Source organism: Lissotriton helveticus, chromosome 2_1 (genome assembly GCF_964261635.1).
Source record: "Lissotriton helveticus chromosome 2_1, aLisHel1.1, whole genome shotgun sequence".
In the NCBI taxonomy this organism is placed as follows: Eukaryota; Metazoa; Chordata; class Amphibia; order Caudata; family Salamandridae; genus Lissotriton; species Lissotriton helveticus.
The window spans coordinates 1,353,443,636-1,353,462,441 of record NC_136059.1 but is presented as its reverse complement, the minus strand read 5'-3'; the positions used below and the strand labels follow the sequence as shown (position 1 = coordinate 1,353,462,441).

At 46.6% G+C, this 18,806-nt stretch overlaps 1 protein-coding gene across 3 annotated transcripts in view; it reads right to left on the bottom strand.

Annotated features, from left to right (window-relative positions):
- The window catches only part of WDFY3 (WD repeat and FYVE domain containing 3), a 1,930,620-nt gene that overhangs the window by 11,802 nt on the left and 1,900,012 nt on the right, over positions 1–18,806 (bottom strand). For all 3 annotated transcript variants that reach the window (XM_078676292.1, XM_078676293.1, XM_078676294.1), the window contains one exon: positions 12,861–13,058. In XM_078676292.1, coding sequence (XP_078532418.1) covers positions 12,861–13,058 — 198 coding nt within the window. The remainder of the gene's footprint in view (positions 1–12,860; positions 13,059–18,806) is intronic.

Sequence of the window (18,806 nt, the reverse complement as noted above, 5' to 3'; positions counted from 1 at the left end):
GTGAGATCTGCCAACTGACGACCCCTTATGAATCCCTTCTGGTCTTGATGGATAATTGAGCCGATCTCGCTCCCCAACCAAGCCGACAGTATAGCTGCAAAGATCTTATAATCACTGTTGAGGACCGAAATCGGCGGATAGGACCCGCAATCAGTCAGGTCCTTGCCAGGTTTGGGGATCAGGACAACGGTAGCTTCACTCCACGACTCTGGTGGTGTCTCGCCATTCAAAAAGATGCCGTTAAAAAGGGTAGTCAATGTTGGAACTATAGCTTCACTTAATACACAATACAACTCCCCAGGTAAACCATCAGGACCAGCTGCTTTCCCTTGCTTTAGGTTTCCAATAGCTTTACTAACTTCAGCTTCTGATATCTCCCCCTCCAGATGTTTACTCTGTGCTGTTGATAAGGTTGGCAAGAGGACCTTGTTTAGCCAAGACTCCCTGGCTGTGGGATCGTTTATGATTTCTTCCTTGTATATGGTCTGGAAGAACTCCTGGAATGCATTCCCGATTTCCAAATCAGAGGTCCGCGATGTAACCTCCCCTTCCAGTTTAATTTCCCTAATGTATTTTTTTGCTTGATCTGACTTTATTTTCCAGGCCAGTACCTTGCCTGCAGCTTCCCCATACTCAAAATGGGAGATCTTACTCGCCTTCCATCGCTTGGCGACCCTCTCCTGTAATATGCTTTCGAGATGTTTTTTCAGCTCCACCCGCTTCTCTTGGTCCTCAGTAGATCCCATAGTGGGACCAGACTTCTGGTCCAAGAGAAGCAATACCTGCTCTAGATTTTTGATTGCCTCTCTATATACCTTCCCTCTGTATGAGGCTCTGTTGGTTATACATCCTCTTAGGTAGGCTTTAAATGCCTCCCACACAGTAACTATGGAAGCAGAATTTAGATTGATTTCCAAAAAAGAAGTGGACTCAGCTACAAAAAGCTTATCTCCTCTTCCTCTAGCAAAATTGTCCGGTCAAAGGACCAAGAGTTGTGTCTGATCCGCTGACCCTGTTCTAGAGAGAAAAGGATGGCTGAATGGTCGGACAGGTGGGAGGGAAGGTATACCAACTCCTTTAATGCATCTTTAAGATTATAACTGAAAAGTGCATAGTCGATTCTCGACTTGTGTTTATATTTTAAGTTCTGAAAGGAGACACCCAGTTTATTACCCGCCCTCTCCCTCCATAGATCCGCTAAACCCAAAGTTGTCATTATCGCTATCAGGGTTTGCCTTGATTTAGATGGTATCATTGCTCTGGAGTTAGGGGACTTGTCGAGCTTGGGATTTAGAACTATATTGAAATCTCCAACCCAGATAACCGGGTCTTGAGATGTAACCAGATGGTTCTGGATCTTATTCAAGTATGATGGATCATCTTGATTCGGGCTGTAATAGCCCACTAAAGTATAAGCCCAGCCATCTGCCATAATGTTTGTCAAGAGCCATCTTCCACTGAGATCTTCCTTATGCTCCAAGATCTGAACCATGGCCTGTTTTTTAAAAATAATAAGGATCCCTCTTATATTGGCATTGTGGTCGGTACATAAGAACTTATCCACCCACTTCTGCCTTTTCAGCATGTCAGTTACCTCCTTTTTGAGTAGGTGTGTCTCCTGGATGACAATGACCTGCGCGGGGGAGTCTCTCAAATGTTATGGAATTCTATGCCTCCTACTCCTCACACGCAGGCCATTGACGTTCCAGGATAAGACCTGCAACACGGTCATATCGAAACATGGCGGCCGCTGGTTAGGGCGGCGCGCACGTCTGTGACAGACCTCTCCTGGCCCCGCTTCGATTTCTGATGCCGGAGCCGTGCTCGTTACGGTAGAAGGAGGAAAGGGAAGTCCTGATCCCCCAGAGCTCTACAGTTGTGCTTTCTTAGCTTTTTTGTCGGTTTTGGATTCTGGTCCGGGCTTGCATCGCCCCGGGGCCGATGTGCGTTGGAGGCTTGGGACCCCTCCCCCCCACCTCTCTCCCGCGGTGGAAGCAGGCAGCCGTGGAGCTGAGGCACGGCCGCAGGGCGGTGGCTCGCGGGCTCCTCAGAGGGAGTGTACGCGTAGAGAGTGGAGGAGGGGGGGGACGACTCACCCAGCGTTTGTTACCTTCCGTCCCAAGGAGTTCGAGGGAGGCATCGAGGGAGGAGCAGCGAAGAAGGAGAAGGAGACAGCAGGGGCAGCCCGCGGACTCCCCGCATTACCCTGCAGCGAAACAGCTGAGAGCAGAAGTAAGGTGGGGGCGCGGGTTGGAGGCGCAAAGGGAGCGGAGTCTGTGTGTCCCTAGAAAACCAATAAGGGTTAAACTGGAAAGCGGGGAGCAACAAGTAGGAGGCAGGGTAAGGGCCCCAGAATTAATACTACCACGGAGAGTCAAGGAGAGGTAGGCGGGAAGGAGGATCTGAAGAGCATCTCGGAGAGAGAAAGTGAAGTGGGAGCTGAGGTTGAGGTTGACTCTGTGGAGGCGTGCGAGGGAGGGGTTGAGGTTGACAGAGTCAGGGATAAAGCGGGGGTGAACCATGGATCCAAAATAAGAGGAGGGACCAAGCGCTTCAAAGCCAGTTCCAGTTCCCAGAAAGGGGGTAAAGGAAAAAACAAGGGTCCACTAAGCAGTGTAACCCGTATCACACCCTCTCTGCGTTCCGATTTTAAAGCACTGCCCCAGGTATTGGATATTTCCCCGGTTTCGGCGACTGTCAGTGGCATTCCCAAAGGAAATATGATTGAGTCTCCCCCCCCACCTCTGAGTGAGTCTGACAATGTCCAGCAGAATGGGATTGTCAGCTCGGCGGACACAGTGAAGACCTTGCAGTCAGTAGTCGGGCTCAGGGAGGCCATCCATCTCGAGGAGGATACAGAGGAAGCCAAGTCAGCCAGTGGAGGTGAAATGGATGGAGAGAAGGGGGAGGTGGCCCAATTGAGGCGCTGCTGACAGCTATGAGGGAGGAGATAAGGAGTGGCTTCAGGGACTCAAAAAAGAACCAGAATGAGATCAGGGTGGCATGTGAGACCCTTGAGAAGAAGGTAGATGGCCTCTACGAAAGAACAGAGACCTTGGAGGGCTCAGTGGGGGCCCTTAAAGCAAGTTTGGAATCAGCGTAGACCAAGATTCAATGCTTAAGGAGAGAGGGGGACGCGATGAAAGAAAGGGTTGAGTCTCTGGAAAATTACTCAAGAAGTAACAATCTCCGACTTTTGAGGATCCCAGAGGGGAAGGAGGGGGAGATGTTAAGGCGTTTGTGGTGTCACTACTAACGAATGCCCTGAACCTAGATGAAACAACGGAAGCTCTAGAGAGGGATATTCAGAGGATAAACAGGGACCCCTTCCGCCTCAACCCCGGGAGAGTGAAACCGAGAAAGATCCTGGTCAATTCCCTTACATACGCCTTAAAGGAAAAAGTCCTGAATCTCGCATTGAAGGCAAAGTCACTAAAGGCCCCAGACTTCTCTTTTGAAGTTCGATCCGACTTATCAAAATCCACTTTGAATCGGCAGTGGGAGCTCGGCCAGAAAATGGAAAAGTTCAGAGCTGTGGGGGCAACAGTACAGATGCGGTTCCCCGCTTTCTTGAGGGTGATGTATAATAATAAAATGTACAACGTTCGATCCCCTCGAGGCCGATGACTTAATAGAATCTATCAGCGCGCATTCGCGGGGGGGGGGGGGGGGTAGAGTGTGATAGGTTTTCTGCCTCTAGTTTGATGCGGTGACACCGTGATATAGAGGGGTATGTTAGAAATAAGACAAAAACTCAGACCAGTTCTTGGGAACTATCTACTATATAGATTCTATTGAAAAATGTTTTCATAATACATAACCAAATAGGTAGAAAAAAAACATGGGGAGAGATACGAAATAAAAAAAAATACTTTGTAAAGGGGGAAGAAGAAGAAAAGAGAAGAAAAAAAAAAAAGAAAAAACAGAAGGATAAAAACACTAAAGGTTAAAATAACAACAACAAAAGTTAAAGGGGGGAGTAAGTATAAATACACTATGAAACCAAACCTTGCAGATTAGGGGGAGATTAGACTTCCTTTCCCTCCACATTCTTTCACATCTATGTTTTCTTTTTTAGGTGCCACTTAGTCCTGTATGGTTCAGTCAGCTGGCATTCTGATATAAGGTTAAGCGTTGGAGGAGGGGGAGGTCTGTCTGAGGACACAAATCTGGCTATCCATCTGGCCAGTGTAAGTGAGGGAGGGTTTTCCAGGGGAGGGGGAGGGGGCACGGGGGGGAGGAAAGGTAAATTGTCCTCTTAAATCTGTTCTCGTTAAACTTGTCATGTCCATTAAATTTCCTAAGTGTCCTATTAGTGATTATTTTCAGGCTAAGAGATGTCAGCAGGTTTATTCAAGGGCCCTTGGTCTTCCAGGTGGGTGGGTGGGAGGGGGTAGGAATTCGATAGGGCCCAGTCAGTCTTGATCTTCATCTTTTTGAGCACTCTGGGCCGGAGTGATATGGGCAGAAAGACATAGAGGAGGTCTGTGCTCCACTCACGACAAAAACCATCACAGAGCGAGAGCCGCCTTGGAAACTTCAATGTGCAAAACTGCAGAGTATAATCTTGGGGGTCGTCAGGATCCTTGGCTTGTTGGTGCTTAAGAGGACTTTCCTTTGCTTCTGACCTATGGTTAGCCTGGTTATTATATGAGAAGGTCAATTAATTTATAACCATTCTGGCTCACACTAATATTGATACCACAACACTCAGTGGTTGGCAGTCAACTATAGTTTAACCCTCTTACACTCACACAAGACATATATGTAAACTGTCTTGTCCATCACACAGTACTGCACTAGCCAGCCAATCAACCAGATATCAGCAACTGAATGATATGGAATAACTGAAGTGATCTGTCACATTCTACCATCCAACCGGAGGACTAGTCTAGTCCACCACTGCAGGTCCCAACTAGCTACACGCTATGACAGTTTCTTTACATCTCCCAATGAGATTCAGATATTTGATGATAGAAACTAAGTCTATCCCAGCAAATATCCTCACCCTTTCGTTTTTAGGTCTCGACTACAGCATTGCTTTAGCAATGCTTGTTTGTCGAGATTATAGTAAAGCTTTCAAAAGTCTACCCAAAACTGCGGATCGGGTACAGTTCATGTGAGACTGGCGCGTGCCCATCGCCAGCCACATCCCACACCATCAGACTTCAAAGGAAGCCGCCTCCGCGCAATGCCAGAGCTTGTTTAAAGGCTTCTGTCTCTGCTTCCGTCCTCCCACCACTCTCCAACTATCAATCAGCTGCTTTCCGCCAACGGCTATTGATCTCCGCCTGTCTCTCGCTCTGTTTCCAGCTCTCCAATTAGCACATTTATTGTCTTTCTTATGTAACTTGTGTAGTGAGTGTTCTAAAAGTGAAATTCATAGTATAATATTAGCCTACGGTAAAGGCAACTGTTTGTTTTATAGTTAGCACATTTATTGTCTTTCTCATAGTAACTGACAGTAGTTTCTCTGTTTCCGAAAGATTCTTTGGAGTGAGCTGGCACCGACCGGTGTTCCGTCGTTTTGATCTCCCCATCGGGATAATCTCCCCTTCACATCTGCGCATGCGTATTTGCAAAAATAAACCTTTGGTATGTCTTTCTGAGCTCCACAGCACAGTTGCAAACTACTGTCATTGCTCACATGTTGTATTTGTAAGCCCTGTAGGGGGAGACCAAACCGACGGGGGAGAGCATCTAGTTAGCTTTTACCGTCATTTTAATCTCACCATGGGGATACTCTCCCTCTTCGCATCCAGGCTCCAATTGGTAGCTGTCAGAGCATTTCCCCAGTCTCTGTTATAGATTGCTAATCTGTTTCCCTCGCACCCCCTTCTCCCTCCCACAGCTCCTCTTCTCCCACTCGGGGCAGAGCCTAATTGTGGTAAATTTGAACACGCCTCAGGCTGTAAGCGCACTATTACACACACAAGAAACTCTTTAATTTCTATGCTCGCTAAAATTGCAGTACTCTCTTATTTCCCCAGTTGTAAGGGACTATATTTGGCGTTTGTGAACAGTTTTGATTGGATCATAATGGCAATTTAATTTCATTTTCTCTCTCTTGTGCATATGTAGCAACATACTTACCCCACCGCAATACATGACCACATTTTGTAGCGAGTGTGGAAGGCATCAGAGCTACGGGCTTCCCTGACTACGCACTATTACACACACACTGTGCATTGCATACTATAAAACATTTATTTCTTTTAATACTTCTCCGAATATTTGTTGTGACATTCTAGTCCCGAGATGTAATGGCACTAGAATACGCGTTCTCCATATAACAGTGTTTAATTAAGTTATAGTGCGTACCGTCTCTTTAATGTTATCACTGTTGAACCAAATGTCACTTACACTTTTTAAGGAACACCAGCTACGATAATGATTTTTTTTTTACATACTTTTATTTTTCGAAAATGTAATGCATTTTATTGTGCAACTACAAACTTCCCAGTGTCTTTGTGTTGAATTTTCATTAGTCCTGGGATGTAATTTGCACCTGGATACACGTAGGGGGATTTCATGGACTTTCACACCGGTTACGCTTTATTACTCACAATAGATGTAATTTTGTGTCTGCAGTCAATTTGCATCACCAACCACTTTCCCCAACAGTAATAGATTTATCTTATTTTTTTCAATACTGTGGTGACTTCTCACCCACCCCCGGGCGAACTGCACCATCATAAGGCACAGTATCTATTGGTTATATTAGAAGTGCTTCAGTTTGTAAAGTTGATAAGGAAATGCTGCTCTCTCACTTCCTCAGCCGGTATAAACTTTTTTTAAATGCCGTACACTAGAGCAACATTTGTTTTAAAATTAAATAATATAATCCTAGATGGTTCTTCTGGTCGTCAAAAGTGGGAAACAGCAGACAGATGCCATGATTTGTTTCCTTATGGGGAACCATCCGTTTGACAGTCTGGCAGGAAGGCCTTTGATCCCTGTCTGCCTCACCATGTTTTGTTAATCTGGGAGCAGGAGCCCCAACCTAAACATTGATTGCATTTCACCACATGGTGACATATTTAACACTCCCTCACAAATGCCAGACACTGGTCTACATTCTTTGTATGCTTCCTCAACTGCATTATAAATATATTTACTTTTTTCTTCATGCTGACTTCTAATGCAACTTGGGGTCTTACTTCTGCTTCTCATACTTTTATGCTTCCCGGAGTATAATGCAGTTGTGTACCGCTACGAACTTCCCCTACTGTGCAAGGTAATTTTTCATCAGGCCCAGGGTTCATTTGCACTGGCATATACACTACATAACATTGTTTAAATAAGTTACAGTGCGTTCTAGCTTTTCAATATTTTCCCTACTGGAACTCCATTTTAACACACTTTTAGGGTACCCTTAATATAATTCATTTTATTAACAATTCCAAGTTTATAAACTAATGAACCTAATGTTGTTTTGTGTATTTTAAAGGCACATTACCGTAGCGTACTTTTATTAGGGGCAGTCTGTGTTTGCGGGTGCGCTTTTACAGGCAAAACATTTATCATTTTTATAATGGCATAAACAAAATTATCAAAAACTGTCAAATATATTTGGCCTGTTGGAGCACTCCCTTAAAATTTAGTTATGGCATGAAAGCCAAAACAGCAACAACATTTACCGACAATAATGTTATTTATCATATTTTTGAGCTGTGTACGGTAACTTGTCACCCGGCCTGGTGTTTAACAGCACCTTCATAGCTCAAAGACCCAATAAATTGAAGGTTAAAAACGCTTTAATTTCTATGCTCGCTAAAATTGCAGTGCTCTCTTATTTCCCCAGTTGTAAGGGATTATATTTGGTGTTTGTGAACAGTTTTGATTGGATCATAATGGAAATTTAATTTCATTTTCTCTCTCTGTATGTAGCAACATACTTACCCCACCGCATTACATGACCATATTTTGTAGCGAGTGTGGAAGGCATAAGAGCTACGGGCTTCCCTGACTACGTAATAATCACTGACTAGCCCCACATTTAAAAGTTTCCATTGCCCATTTTTATCAGTAAAAGTAACGCAGCTTGGAAAATAATCCGCAGTTAAATTATTTCTCTTAGAGAAAAGTGCCAGCCTTGGCTGGTCTGGGCAAAAAGCAAGAGGGGCCAATACTCTCCCTCGGCTGACTCGCAGGGTGATTTTGAGTGCGAGTTTGCAGTTAGGTCCTTTTGGGCCACTGTGTTCCAGTGCATTCAGCACAACCGGTCTATAAGAGCTTTGTTTAAACCCATTCCCTCCACAATAACCCATCAAGACATCCAGAATTAAATAGTCCTGTAAACCTACAAAAAACATAGATTACTGTTGAGCCAAGCTAGCCTGCATCCTTTCCATGATGCAGGAGTTGCAGCATATTATTTTAAAATACCATTTTATTCACACATCTATCATCAGAACAATATTACCGTTTCACGATTTTTTCAATTAAAACATGTCATTTTAATGTGGTTTAACATAGTTTGCAAGCTGGGAAAAGCAAGAGCACAGATAACATAAGTTAACATTTGTTATGCTCTGGATTTCTCTAGCCTAGAGAACTCTAGCAGTGCAACCCATATAGAAGGTATATGTCGAAACAGCGTAACTGTAAATTGTGTGTGAGGGCTCAGTTGGCTATGTGACTCGAAAAAATCCACCTTGAAAAAGGTACATGGTCTCAGTGACTGAGAATCTCAGACACAATGGAAGCATAGCAGCATCATGTCTTTGGTTTCCATACCCAAAAGGCACTGATGTGGAATATTTACAGTGGAGCCATATTGGCTGATGTATAAACTATATTGTACACTACCAGAAACACTGCAATTTTATTGGTTCCTGGCTGATCGATTTCTACTGAGAAGCTTCATGCATAGTAACTGAATCCTCATTAAAATGTTCGCCCAGCTCCCAAAGTACCTGCACTGGAAGACAGCCCCCCCACACACACACACACAACCCCCCACACACACAACCCCTCCACACACACACAAACCCACACACACACAACCCCACACACACACACAACCCCCCACACACAACCCCACACACACAACCCCTGCCACACACACAGCCCCACACACACACACATAACCACACACACACACTCCCCCTCACAACACACACTCCCCCACACATACACAACCCCCCCACACACACAACCCCCCACATCCAACCCCAAACACACACACACAACCCCACACACCCAACCCCAAACACACACACACAACCCCACAACACTCCACACAACCCTCCACACACAACCCCCACACACACGCACAACCCGCCACACACACACAACCCCACCCCCCCCCACACACACAACCCCCCACAAACAACCCCCCACACAACCCCACAGAACCCCCCACACACACAACCCCCCCACACACAGCCCCATACACACAATTCCACACACACACCCCCACACCTCCCCACACACACAACACACACAACCTCCCCACACACAACCCCCCCAAACATACAACCCCCACACACACACAACTACACACACAACCACACACAAACACAACCACACACACAACCACAAGCACACACAACCACACTCAACCACACACACAACCCCAAACACAACACACAACCCCACACACACACACAACCACAAGCACACACAACCACACTCAACCACACACACAACCCCAACACAACACACAACCCCACTCAACCCCACACACACAATCACACACAACCATCTGTCCATCGCCCTCACTCTGTCCATCGCCCTCACTCTGTCCATCGCCCTCACTCTGTCCATCGCCCTCACTCTGTCCATTGCCCTCACTCTGTCCATCGCCCTCACTCTGTCCATCGCCCTCACTCTGTCCATCGCCCTCACTCTGTCCATCGCCCTCACTCTGTCCATCGCCCTCACTCTGTCCATCGCCCTCACTCTGTCCATCGCCCTCACTCTGTCCATCGCCCTCACTCTGTCCATCGCCCTCACTCTGTCCATCGCCCTCACTCTGTCCATCGCCCTCACTCTGTCCATCGCCCTCACTCTGTCCATCGCCCTCACTCTGTCCATCGCCCTCACTCTGTCCATCGCCCTCACTCTGTCCATCGCCCTCACTCTGTCCATCGCCCTCACTCTGTCCATCGCCCTCACTCTGTCCATCGCCCTCACTCTGTCCATCGCCCTCACTCTATCCATCGCCCTCACTCTATCCATCGCCCTCACTCTATCCATCGCCCTCACTCTGTCCATCGCCCTCACTCTATCTATCGCCCTCACTCTATCTATCACATCACCACAGCATCACTCAGGTTCACCACAACATAACTCTGTCCATCGCCCTCACTCTGTCCATCGCCCTCACTCTGTCCATCGCCCTCACTCTGTCCATCGCCCTCACTCTGTCCATCGCCCTCACTCTGTCCATCGCCCTCACTCTGTCCATCGCCCTCACTCTGTCCATCGCCCTCACTCTGTCCATCGCCCTCACTCTGTCCATCGCCCTCACTCTGTCCATCGCCCTCACTCTGTCCATCGCCCTCACTCTGTCCATCGCCCTCACTCTGTCCATCGCCCTCACTCTATCTATCGCCCTCACTCTATCTATCGCCCTCACTCTATCTATCGCCCTCACTCTATCTATCGCCCTCACTCTATCTATCGCCCTCACTCTATCACCCACACTCTATCTATCGCCCGCACTTTATCTATCGCCCTTAGTCTATCTATCTATCTATCGCCCTCACTCTATCTATCGCCCTCACTCTATCTATCGCCCTCACTCTATCTATCGCCCTCACTCTATCTATCGCCCTCACTCTATCACCCACACTCTATCTATCGCCCGCACTTTATCTATCGCCCTTAGTCTATCTATCTATCTATCACCCTCACTCTATCTATCGCCCGCACTCTATCTATCTATCGCCCGCACTCTATCTATCGATCGCCCGCACTCTATCTATCGATCGCCCGCACTCTATCTATCGATCGCCCGCACTCTATCTATCGATCGCCCGCACTCTATCTATCGATCGCCCGCACTCTATCTATCGATCGCCCGCACTCTATCTATCGATCGCCCGCACTCTATCTATCGATCGCCCGCACTCTATCTATCGATCGCCCGCACTCTATCTATCGATCGCCCGCACTCTATCTATCGATCGCCCGCACTCTATCTATCGATCGCCCGCACTCTATCTATCGATCGCCCGCACTCTATCTATCGATCGCCCGCACTCTATCTATCGATCGCCCGCACTCTATCTATCGATCGCCCGCACTCTATCTATCGATCGCACGCACTCTATCTATCGATCGCACGCACTCTATCTATCGATCGCACGCACTCTATCTATCGATCGCACGCACTCTATCTATCGATCGCACGCACTCTATCTATCGATCGCACGCACTCTATCTATCGATCGCACACACTCTATCGATCGCACACACTCTATCGATCGCACACACTCTATCGATCGCACACACTCTATCGATCGCACACACTCTATCGATCGCACACACTCTATCGATCGCACACACTCTATCGATCGCACACACTCTATCGATCGCACACACTCTATCGATCGCACACACTCTATCGATCGCACTCACTCTATCGATCGCCCTCACTCTATCTATCGCCCTCACTCTATCTATCGCCCTCACTCTATCTATCGCCCTCACTCTATCTATCGGCCACACTCTATCTATCGGCCACACTCTATCTATCGGCCACACTCTATCTATCGGCCACACTCTATCTATCGGCCACACTCTATCTATCGGCCACACTCTATCTATCGGCCACACTCTATCTATCGCCCACACTCTATCTATCGCCCACACTCTATCTATCGCCCACACTCTATCTATCGCCCACACTCTATCTATCGCCCACACTCTATCTATCGCCCACACTCTATCGCCCTCACTCTATCGCCCTCACTCTATCTATCTATCACCCTCACTCTATCTATCTATCACCCTCACTCTATTTATCGCACTCACTCTATCTATCGCACTCACTCTATCTATCACATCACCACAGCATCACTCAGGTTCACCACAACATAACTATGCGCTACCACAGCATCACTGAACGCCACCGCATCACTCGTCGCCACCGCATCACTCGTCGCCACCACATAACTCAGCGCCCCGACAGCATCAATCTGTACAACCATTCAACAACAACTGGTTCAAATATGTTCTCTCAATGTTTCAAGCTTTATTACAAAAAGATGTTAATATTTCACTTCTGTTCTTGGATTTTCATCACAATAAAATACACTGAACATGATCTTCACAAAAGTTATTTACAAAAGTTTAAGCTATTGCCATTAGAAATTACAATAACTTTTATTTAAGTATTAATTATTAAAAAAATTAAAAGCCATTGTTATTTGTAATAGCAATACATCTAAGTCACGTAAATACAACACATATTGCATTACAAATGCTATATGTGTGACATTTGCGAAAGTTATAACTTTTGGCATTGCAAATGACAAAGCTATTCATTTCGCTATTTTCAAAACTAACACAAATAAAAAATTTGTCATTTACAATACCAATAGCTCAAACTTTCCTAATGGGAGACCTATTGCATTGCAAATGCTTGTTTAATTATGCCTGCTCAGGACCCAAAAATGTAATCAAAATATCAGGTTGGAAAACCCGGTACTGGTTATGATCATATGAAATACCATAATGGGAACTGCAAAAAACATATCTACAGGTGATGAATGAAATCTGGGATTTATTTCAAAGACTTCTGGACCCAACCAACAGATGTTAGAATAGTGCACAGCATGTAGCAAATTTAATATACAAAGTAATGGGTGCTGCACAGTAATTTAAGAAGAAAAACTAGGCTGACTTACTTTTGACAGAAGAGCTGTCCACAGTTCCGGCAGTGGTGACGCCTTTCAGTAAGTGAAAATCGGACAGTGCAGTCTGAGCAGCTGTCTCCCCCCTCATCTTTCACCCAGTGGTCAGCTGCAGAGCGGCCAGGTTGGTCACTGACAGACCAGCTGAACACCCTTCCCCGGCTATCGCCGACTAGAATCCTACTGTGATCCCTGAAAAGAAAAAGTAAAAGGAGGATGATATAGAGCATATCTGTTTAAAAAGCAGAATTTGTTTTCCTGCATGAGACCACTACCATACGGAGTTCATCGAGGCTAGGTGTTTCATATATATGACAAAGACGAGAAAATGCTAAAAACCTGGTGAATAAGTTACTTACCTTTGGTAGCACCTTCTCTGGTAGAGACTAGATCTAGCCACAGTTTTCCTACCTTAGAATGATGACCAGGCGCCAAACTGGATCCGGAAATCTTTCTAGACCAAAACCTCTAAGTGCCGGTAAACTGCGTTGAACGACTCCATGACAACGTCGTCCACTGAATGTGACATCGTCAGAGTTCATATAAGCCCTCCCCTGACGTCAGTTTCTTCCATTAAAGCTTTTCGTACTAAAACACAGAGCCACATATAAAAACTGCTATGGAAACAGTGTGCCCAAAAGAGTCCTTTTTTTGAAAAACATGTAAATTGAGTATTATTGGGTGTGTGGTGTCTTAGAGTTATATAAATATATATTATTATTTATATATTTTTGAAACGAAAGCACAAAGGTGCATAGAAGGGATCTGGAAGAAAAAGGGAGAATCAATTTGCGGGGTGGATGGGTTGGTCGGTAAGAAATCTGTTGCTAGATCTAGGCTCTGCCAGTTAAGGCATTACTGAAGATAAGCAACTTATCCAGCTGATAAAGATGTCTAGCCGCAGGATCCTTACCTTAGAATAGGTACAAAAGCAATACCATCCTGGAGGAGGGTCTGCCAACTGAATCTAAGAAATATACCTGACTAGGTTATCCAATCTGCATAAGAAAACAAGCATTTGCAATGCAATAGGTCTTGCATTTACGAGCGTTTGAGCTATTAGCAATGCAATAGCTTAAACTCTCGCAAATGTGAGACCTATTGCATTGCAAATATTTGTTTGTTTACCATGTGGCACTTTCACATTCACGGAGGTCACGCCCCTTTCTTTAGACAAGCTGTGCCTAAAGAAAGGTATGTGGCCAACACTGAAGTGAAACCGCGACATGGGGCGCTTTGGGAAAAATAAAGCATCTGTTTGTCAAGTTGACAAAAATTTCGTTTTTGTATTTTGTAAAAGCCCCCATGCCGCGCTTTCACTTTAATAGCAGCCATGTGCCTTTCTTTAGACGAGGCTTGACTAAAGAAAAGGGCCCGCCCTTCATGAATGTGAAAGCGCTGCATGGGCACTAGTAAACAAACGAAAAAAATAATAAGTAAGCGCAGCCGCTATACTTAAAGCGGACTGCGCTTCTAAATTAAAGTTAGGCGGCCACTATAGTTAAAGCAGACCACCATTAGTAAGTAAAATAAAAGCAGGCTGCCTGCTGCGATGTAGTGGGTGGAACAGGGGCAAATAATTAACCAAAATAGAGCTCACAGCCAAGATAAAGCCGACCGCGTAACAAGACAAGTGAAAGGTCCAGTCGTTATGGGAGGTAACAAATGCAGACAAGTTGGTACCTGGAGGGACTAACAAGCCTAATAACGACTCGGAAGCCAGTGTTTACGAAGGACAATGACACCAGCCAATTCAAAATATGGGCGGAGAGGGAGCGGGGCTTCAAAGCCATACTCCAATACTGCATGCCTCGCAGCAGTGTATGCACTGCCCAGGCTCGACCTAAAGACAGACCACTTGCCAGGAGGGGAGGGTGAAAACATCCCACCAGAAAACTTGGGGAGCACTCCATTTAGAACCGCATCCACAGCTGTGTAAAGACAGGTAAGAAGAGGCATGGCAGAAGAATAAGACAAGTGGAAAGAACACTCCTTATAAACATAGGACCATAGGTCTCCCGGAAGGGTAACTGGTCCAAGAGTTCGAGGTGGAAGACTAAGGACAACAGCTAAAACTAGAGGGCCAAGCTCCCAGTTATAGAAGTAGGAAGGGCAGAGGACTTCAACGAATAGATGATAAAGCATCACGAGCAATAGCAACAATCATGGCCTTAAACCACGTTAGGCAGAGGGACACTTCGAGAGAGAAAGAAGGCTCTCTGGGACCGTGCAGCAGAGAATCCAGAAAAAAGAAAGTATAAAACAAATAAATAGAGAAGTATGAATATATATATACGATTAAACATATACAGAATTCACGCCGTTCAATGTTAGGTGCCCCGTAAGACAATGGCAAACTGGAAACCAGCCACATGGCCCCGTCGAGAGAGTGGGACGGAGGTACACACCCCAGAAAACCAAGGGAGCAGACAGAAACAGCACTACCGACATAACAATACGATTAGGCAATCGAGAGACAACTGAAACGACAACCACAGGGGAGAACCAACCCCACTAGAATAGAGAAATAAAGACTACAACGGAGGACTAGAAAAAGGGGCAGAAGTGGAAGGGGCCAATGCCTGGGAGGTGTATACAGACAACTAGGTCGTTCCGTGAAAGAAATTAGTATAGGAAGACCAACGCCAGAAATGAAAGTGCAATGTAAAGAAGAAAAGGACAGATAGTGAGGCAGTGCCCACAAACTAGGAAGCAGGCAGTGCCCACAAACTAGGAAGCAGGAAGGCCAGAGGCAAAGAAAAGTCCTCGTAAGCACAGGACAACCTGTGCATGACCAACAAGCCAAGAAACAACGTGGGTGAGGATCCTGACGACACCCAGAACATACTTGTTAGCCTACTAGCACAAGGAGTTGAGCCCTCAAGGGGTGAGAACTTCAACTGCGCTCACAAGAAGTGGAGGAAATGCCCCAGAAAGAATGTTAAGGGATGACGGACCTCCGTGTTATCCACCCTGGAGTGGACAGACAAGAAACCCATGTCCGAGAAGAATGGAAGAGGAACATTTGCCATAAACCCTCAAATAGGGCAGAAGGCACAACAGAAGAATAACCAGGCCAGCGACGAATGTTGAGGTAATACACAGAGGTGTCATGGAAACGGTTCCAATCAAAAATGCGAAGCAACCACAGCTTCCTGCAAGGTAGAAGCAAAGGAAAAATAGGCCGTGCAAAGGCATAGAAGAGATAGGGTGGCTGAGCTGGCTACTCATGTCAAGATATGGGCCAAGGATGGCAACAAAGAAGCTAAGAAAGAGAAAGGGGTGGGCATGGGTCCCACTCGCTTTTGTATAGCGAAACCTAGCACAAGCGCAAATGCCTGAAGAGAGAAAGAAGGAACATCACTGAGGGCGGACCCACACAAAACAACGTAGGCCAAGTACAATTCCCCTTCCCATGCATCCTCTTGGAAATAAGGGCACCAATAGAGTGGAAGGGAAGACCCCCCTTTGCCAGTGCCAAAAAAACACTCAAGAAGAACCCCTGTGCACCATCTGCTGACTTGCACCAAGGACGGAAAGTGGATTACCCCTATAAGGGGTATGACTGCAACTGAAACATATTGAAGAATACCAGCAAGGCATAGAGACTAAGTACCCTGTCGGACAGGGAACAAGGCAACAGTGCATCAGCACAATACTATGAAAACAGCCCAATCGGAACCAGGGTAGAAAGCAAGGAAGACCGTGCAGCCACCAGCGTAGACCCTAACAGGGTAAAAAAATAAGACGCGGCCCAGGGACCTCAACCTGTCATCGACAGGACAAAATGCTGAAAGAAAACATCTGCCTAGCAGGACACCACACGGACGGTATATGGAAGTACAGGTGAATAGAAGAAGCCAACTGGCACAGCCCCATAAGTGTCCACACAGAAGTGAATACAGGAGACCATTCCTAGCCCGACCAAGTACTATTGGGGTGACAAATGGAAGGGAGAAGACAAAGCGGAGTCGGCTTGAGAGCCAAACAAATATTGGCCATTGAAAGGCATGTCCACCAAGGCGGACTGAACAGCCTCAGAAAAAAGAGATACTTAGCCAGGCAGACCAGCAAAGAGCCACGGAAAGAGCCATGGCCCGGCCAACAGACTGTGCTATCCATGCCACAATGAATCAGTAATGTAGACGTGTGACAACCATCCTGGATCAGCTGAGAAAGATTGTCCCGAGAGTCATCAGGGAGGAAGGGAGAAGGCGCAAAACTATATCCGAAATCACATGTGAAAAACGGTCCAAAACACAAGCTGTGCTAAGGGACCATAAGGCCGAGCTGGTATCAGAAAAGATATATCGACCCAAAGCATCCAGACCTTTAGACTCCCTGTCTGGAGGAATGTTGGGGGAGGCTGCAGCAGCCAGAACCACAAAACTGTGCAGAGTAGGCAGACAGGAAAGGCAGAGCCAGTTTCCAGGGGCTGGATGGTGCCAATGAGCTACGGATCGGTCCACTGAGGCCCTTGAAATGGGTTTAGCTCACGTGCCCAACAGAATATCAAAGAAGGTTGTACTGAAGGGAAGCGAAGGCTCAGTACTCAGCCGGCCCTGTTGGTGCACCCCAAGTATAGGATCAATGGCCACTTCCACAGAAGGCAGCTACAGCCCCAGAACTAGGATAACTCATCTCAAAAGCTGAGCAAAAGTCAAGCTAGCTTCCGAAGCATGGAGGCAAAAGCAGGCCAGAGGATGGGGAAGAATCAAGGCTACTAACAACACCAAGGGAAGAAACCCAATGAAACTCCAGAGGAGGCTCAGTCTCGTGATCACCCATATCATCAAAATACCGGTGTGAAAAGGACAAAATAGCTGGGGGCTCCTCTGAAAGCAGAGGAAGGTAGCCTGAAGAAGACTGATCCACCGATGCCGTTCCCGATATCGATCGTCATTGAGAAGGGGACACCTCAGTACTGGCAGTTTCAACACAGGCGTCACAGGTGGTAACCCCAAAGGACTGTGCATCGAAGTCAAGACATAATTGATCACGGATTCGGAGGGCCCTGCTGACACCAAATGAGGACCCGCCAGTTTGGTGACAGTCAAGGTCCCACCGACCTCCCTGGGGTTAAGATGCCCACTAGAGGGAGGTTGAGAGCCAAAAAATGGAATGGAGGGAGAGATAGTATTCCCTATCTGAGCCAGAGTCGCCCTCACTGGAAAATACAGGAAGGCGTGGACCAGCTTCCCACTCCGACTCAGAGATTGGAGGAATAGGAGGCGAGTCAGGGACACCGCTGGGTATGCGCTAAAGTTGGGAAAGGCCACGGCAACGACGGGCAACGGCATAACTTACCAGGCAACTGCGTGGATGAGAGACTTCGGGAGCTGGTCATCAGAGGAAGAAGAGAACTGTGCTCTATAAGGGACCATCAACCACTGCACCACCAACAGCGTCATGTGGCGCTCCTGCAACATCGATCACTGAAGCTGAAGCACAAGTTACTTACCTTCTGTAACGATATATCTGTAAGAAACAGTAGTTAGTATTAGATTCCTTACTTTAGAATACCCCCAGGCGTCAGACTGGATCCGGAAACTTTTGCGTAGAAGTACCCTTGTGCGTCGGTAGGCGTCGTCTGCGGCTCCGCGTTTGTCGTCGGGGTCGGGATGACGTCGCCGGAGTACTTAGACGCCGCCCTCACGCACTGACGTCAGTTCGTATACACAGCTTTTCCGCGCCAGAAAACGCACAGCCAAGATAAAAACCAACACTGGTACCATAAAAACTAGGACCCTGAAAGGGGATGACCTTAACCCTAGATATTGGTTTGCAGAACGGGGAGGATGGGTGGGGCGGTAAGGAATCTAATGTTTCTTACAGATATATCGTTACCAAAGGTAAGTAACTTGTGCATCTGAAATAAACAGGTTAGTATTAGATTCCCTACCTTAGAATAGATACCCCAGCAATACCAACTCCGGTGGT